Below are 6,000 nucleotides of genomic sequence, written 5' to 3'. Positions count from 1 at the left end.
GTTCGCACTGGAACTGCTTTTCAGAGTTGGGTAAAGGTTTGAGGTTTACACCATAGCAGGAATGTAATAATTAAAAAAAAATACTTTTAGAGACCGAAGTCAATATATCATTACATTAAGAAACGTTTAAAGGGTCCAAATGTCATTAAATAATTATAAATATTCTTTTAAAGTTATATGATGATTCATGTTAGCAAACAACCTCAAATTTTACACATTTATAATTTAAAAAAAATAAAAAAAGAACATAGCCGAACACAAATACTATGTATACCGTTTTGGCTCTAGTAATATATATTGCCATTTTCATATTTTGCATAAGTATCAACATTTTGTTTTTATTCTAAAAGGATTTGGTTTTTATTTTTGGTTTTTGGTTAACTGGACGAAGGCAAAATTAATAGATACGAAAGCAAAAAAGAAACTCCAGGGTTATCTATCCTAACTTGAAGACTTGTTCTCTTTAAGTACCCCAAAACAAAAGCAAAAACAAAAGAAAAAGAAAAGCAATGAACACAGAGAAGTTCCAACTTTCATCTGCAGCAAGGCTGGGGGCAGAATTTGGGGACAGCTATTTTCATCTGAACGTATCGTGGCAAGGTGGAAGCAACTCGATCTTTGCTTGCCTTTTTATGTGCACCAACGCAAGCCAGTTGAATAATTGCACTACGCGTGTGAACAGGGTCCCATACGTTGTATGATTGCAACTGTATCTGGAGTTCACGGTTCTCTCTCTCTTTTTTTTTTTTTTTTTTTTTTGAAAAATAAAATGGAACGCAGCCTTTGCCTTGCATCACCGTGTCTCTCCTCCTAGCTGGGGAGTCCATTCTCTCCTCCTTGGCAAAAGAACTCACTATTTATCACAACACTCTAGACCAAAACAAACAAAAGAAAAAAGGAGGGGATTTTTTTTTTTGCGTGTAAAAAGTACTTTTTAAATATAAAACAAGGTAAAATGGTTCCAAGAAAAAAAAAATATATATATATATATGTGCTTTGATCCACATAATCTGAAACACGGACTGCGGTGGTGTGTTGGTTACTCTCGTGTTATTTATGGCCATTATCATCCCATCTAAACAGTTGCACATATTGGTAAAATCTATTTAAAAAACAACAACAATCAAAAAAAAAAAAAACAAATAACCAGGCACTTTGTAGTTAGTCGACCGTTTGTTTTTTGGCTCGCGGAGGTCGGGCCGGGCAGAAGCAATCTCAGTACGGCCTCCAAACGGACTCATCCATCCTGCCACTAGAATTCAAGACGGTTGGGGAGCTGCTGTGGCTGCCATCCGCCTCCACCCCGTCACTCTGGTTGGGCAAGTTAGGGTTTAAGAGCGTGCTGCCGTTGGCCGCGGTGGTGCACGGAGGAAGCATCCTGGAAGGGGAGCGGTCCCCTCCCGGCACCATGGGGAACTGGTATGATCCTGACGAAGTGCCATAGTAGAGATATGGAGTGCTGCTGGTCTGGAAAGGTCCACTTTGGTTTTGGGAAGAGCCGGGGTAGGGCGGTGGCAGGTAGGTGTGGTAGTGAGTGGTTGCGGACATACCCAGTGACATGCCTGAGGTGACTGGCGGTGTATAGGTAAAGGTAGCTGGATAGTGCATTCGTGGGTTGGAGAAGCGGCTCTCAGTGAGGGATGAAATGCTTGTGAACTGCCTGGGATCTGAAAATGGGCCCAGCTCTGAAGCACCTAAAAAATTATAACAAAAGACGGGGGAAAACAATTCTGTAAATATCGTTTTTCTTTTTAGCAAGCGCCAATAGTTTTTTTTTTTTTTCTTTTTTTTTCTTTTTTAAGAAAACCCACTTCTTGCGGCCCCCAAAAGAACAGCAGATCATAGCAAATAATACATTGCAAGGAACAGAGTCACATACCTATCTTCTACAAGCTCTGGGCCGAAAGCATCCCTGTCTAACTGCACTGATGCCCACAGAGGGAGCAGCGTTGCCAACCCGAAGCGTTCAAAAGTCACAAGTCGGGCCCGCAAAAAAACATGGGATTATCTCAAAAATCAAGAGATTGAAGAAAAGCCATTGGGTCTCTGAGCCGTGAGGGTAAGCTCATGTCTACGTGTTGCAGGCTTTTTGCTAGAGCCTCTCCAGAAACTCAGGCTTGGTTTTGCACAAAAGCTGATGTTCTCACCTAAGTGCATGCCTTCAGGAGCCGRGGTTTCGAGACAAAAAGAAATTATAGTGCAACCAGCACCAAAAGCACAAGAGTTGATAACACCGAGGCAGTTGCATCACTAACATCAGTGGACTTACACTAAGGGTGACTAAGCCCTACTTCCCGTGTTAACTCAATTCATTTAGGTGAGGATCTGCTCAGCTACTTTCCTATCTGCAAAAAATATTATTTGTTGCCTCTGAAGAGGTTCATACTGGGACAGGCCACCGAGCTGATAAGAAAGATGCAAATTTTAATTTTCAATGCAGCAAATGGAAAATTCTAAGCCCAACACGCGTTCCGTCGTTGCAAGTAGTTGTTTTCCTATACAGCCTGTTCAGTCTGGTTGAAAAAAAGACCACACAGTTCATGGCTGCTGTAAATGTCTGGATGGTAACACCGCGAATTTGATTCTAACGCAAAACAGGGATGGGTAAGCTCAGTTCACCGAGTTTCTAATCCCACATCAAGCACGCTAAATTTAGGAGCAGGACCGGAAAGCGAACAGTAGTAGCTTGGTGATCTGCTGAGGAGACCGTGGCATGGACAGAAGCAGGAAAAAACGATGGCGAAAGCTTGCACCAAGAGGCAGGAAAGGGGAAAGCAGGGTGCGGGAAAAGGGGCAAAGGGAAGCAGGGAGAAAAAATCTAATGAAAACGTACACAAGAATGGAGGTGTACTGCAGCCGGTATGCAGCAGATACATATCTACACATAGCTAGAAAGAGCAGGATATAAATAAAGAGAGAAAAAAAATCAGGAAACCAAACGGCTTTCCCTGTGCTTCCCAGGTGACATTTTCAATCCTGTAGATCCAGGAGTTCACTCATGAATTTGTCAAATAATACCAAATCTGATTCACTTAAAAGGAAAATAAGGTATCTTCCAGACGTCACACTGCTGATACCAAACAGTGCAAAACTCAATGTATCAGCAATACAAGATGCAGCAACGCTTTGTCCTTGGAGATACACTTCAGGTGTGCCCGGTGGCCACTGCCGCGTGGAAGGAAAGGCTCTCCAGCTGCTCCGTCCCTGGCCCCCGCCATGACCCATTTTGCKATTTAGACCACTATTCTGCACTGAGGCTACCAGCTCATTTAACATACCATCAATATAACATCAGACTGTATCTAAAAGTGATGGAGAGGCAGAGGCCAGATGCATCTCGGGTTTAGGCTGGAGAATCTGGGACACATCCAGCCAAGAGTCAAACCGGTGCAGCTGGAGATCCAGGCGTTATAACCCCGCTTTGCACAAAGCATTACGAGGACCGAGTTTAAACTCGCAGTAAAAGCCCGTTTCTGCCAACGATGACAACGTGATTACTATTACCTTTATCTGGAAGTGAATCAGTGACCTATGGGTGAATGGGTCTGTCTCCACTATCAGCCCCTCAAACCATAACACTCTGGAATGTAATATAACTTGTACCTTTATAGCAAACACTCCACTGCTTGATGCAACTTCTTTCGTTCCCAACTGCAAACAATAGCCAGAGGCCATACCACCCAGATTCAAAGCTGTAATTTTGGAACGCTATCCTTTATATTGTGAGCAGGTCTGATATGTATCTGGAAATATAAGGTTATAGCATAATTTCCCCAGCTGCTCAAGAGACTGGGTTTCAATCTGCTACTGCTTACGCTCATTTTTTTTATTGTTATTGCAGCTCTCCCAACATGAACAGAACTGCTCTTAGTTTACCCTGATAGAAGCTAAACAAGACTTTTATAATCAAAGGTAGAATTAGGATGAGTGTAAGGGTGTAGAACATCATTGGTACTGTTTGCTTCTTTGCAACTGATACTTTTTTTTTTTTTAAAAAAAGAAAAAAAATACTATCAACACAGCTTTACTTGTSTAAGACAATCTTTTTTTCAGGGCTCAATTCAAATATTATCCGGATGAGCATGCCAAGAGATCATGCCTGTGTTGCACGACCTGGCTTGTGCACACCTCACTAGGCATTTCTCATGTGGGGCTACAGACCTCGTTACACTGCCTAGTAAATCCACACTTGTTTGTTTTTACGGCTGCTTGTAAAGTACAATCCTATTTACCCAAAGGCCAAATAACCCTTTCTCGTCTCACTCACGGCCAGGTCTGCACTGCTCCTGCGTGCTCGCTTTGCCATATGTCCATATGTCCAAACCTTCATAATGTTTCTGCTTTAGGTTGCAATTTGTTCCTTCCTCAGCTTTCTTCATCCCCACTGAGCAAATGTATTTTTTTGGAGACTGATCAAAGCAGGTTTTCTATCAYCCCTAACTCCTATTCTAAAAACACTTCCCCAAACGAGTCTAGAAACTTTTAAAATCTCAAAAACTCAGCCTCTTGCCTTCCTCATTATCATGTAATCTCACCGATGCTATTTCATCTTCCTCTGCTTTCTATGATACCTCCTTCTCTTGTGTTAAGGTTGACTTAGGTTCTAACCTGCAAACACCAGGTGCATATTCATTTATACATGTTTAACTCTTTACTGGATTGGGAGCATAAATAACTCTTCTGGGTACGGAGCCCATCTTTGTATATGTACTTGCACACAATTGGCAGTGTCGATGAGCAATATTGTAACATGTAAGTGCAAGTAAATAATTTATTTATTCCTCTCCCCAGCAGGATTAAAGATTTATGCTAATTTTTCCGCTGTCAGAGCAAGAACATAGTTTGCATCTGTGACTTCCCACTCTGGTGTTAGCTCATATGAATCTAGTGGAGCACAGCTCCTGGGCCCTGCATTGTGGCTGCATAACTGAAAGTGTTACGAAAACTTAAAGAAAAGAGCATTTCTTCCATGCCACCAGAAAGGAAAAAAAACAAAAACAAAAACAAAAACAAACATGGAAACAAGCAGCAAGTGAACTTCTTTTTCCATACAATCTGATCAGTTTATGGTGTCTGACAATACAAAAGAAAAATAGACCCTTTTCAACCAAAACATTTACATCTGAAGGAGCACAAGGTAAACTGCTTTTAAATTTACTAGGCAGATTCCTCCCTAACGTAACCTGGTACTCAAGTTTTCTGAGATACATGCACTTAAAACAGAAATGCGCTAATATTAATATGCCAATATATATGCTAACGTCCTAGACTGAAGAATACTGCTCTAGTATGTTCCACACTTAGAATAAAAACAATTAAAATTCCATGTGGTTTCACTTATTTTGAGGCAGAAGCCTCATTAAAAGCCCTAGACTTGGGAATTTGCCAACAGCAGCTTGGTTTTGCATTTGCGCTTAAAAAACAATTTTACCTGTTGCACCTTTGCAACTGTACTGGTTACAGCAGAATGCCTACCATGGTCATTTCTCTTGTTCAGTTTACAGATGCCAGCTAATGCCAGTTAATGTTCATTTCTCAATTAATAAACTGGGCTTGTGGTTTACAGAAAATAAGGCAACAAATTTCTGCCAGGTTTACAGCACTTCGGCCAATCACTTCCAATTATTAGACACCATAATGTACTGTGACTAGGTTAACTCCTTGTGGGTACAGAAAGGTGACATCAAATTCAAAGGGCAACAGGATAATTTTATACTTAACAAATATTGCAATTTGCTGGAATTTGGTCATTTTATGTTTTAGGATCATTGCCAAAAAAAAGGTCCCCTGCGCTTACTGTATATGTCTGATAGGGAACAAGATATTGAGCACATCAAATCAATGCGTAACTTCTAGATGCAAGAAAACAGAGTGGGGAAGTCACTGAAGAGACTGTTTCAAAGAAATTCAGCTACATACAGCTAAACACATCACCAGTAGCTAACTTATTTAAAATAAAATAAATTTAAAATAAAACGGTGTTTTATCCAAATGATTCAT

The 6,000-nt window shown here is 40.9% G+C and overlaps 1 protein-coding gene across 1 annotated transcript in view; it reads right to left on the bottom strand.

Moving 5' to 3' along the window:
• Positions 1-256: 256 nt before the first annotated feature.
• RUNX2 (RUNX family transcription factor 2) overlaps positions 257-6,000 on the bottom strand; it is a 76,583-nt gene continuing 70,839 nt past the window's right edge. Inside the window, exon 6 of the mRNA XM_085320387.1 lies at positions 257-1,694. Coding sequence (XP_085176513.1) covers positions 1,216-1,694 — 479 coding nt within the window. The 3' untranslated portion in view covers positions 257-1,215. The remainder of the gene's footprint in view (positions 1,695-6,000) is intronic.

Source organism: Rhea americana, unplaced genomic scaffold (assembly GCF_003343005.1).
Source record: "Rhea americana isolate MKP2758 unplaced genomic scaffold, rheAme1 scaffold_63, whole genome shotgun sequence".
Taxonomy (NCBI): Eukaryota; Metazoa; Chordata; class Aves; order Rheiformes; family Rheidae; genus Rhea; species Rhea americana.
This window is presented reverse-complemented; position numbering and strand designations above follow the sequence as displayed.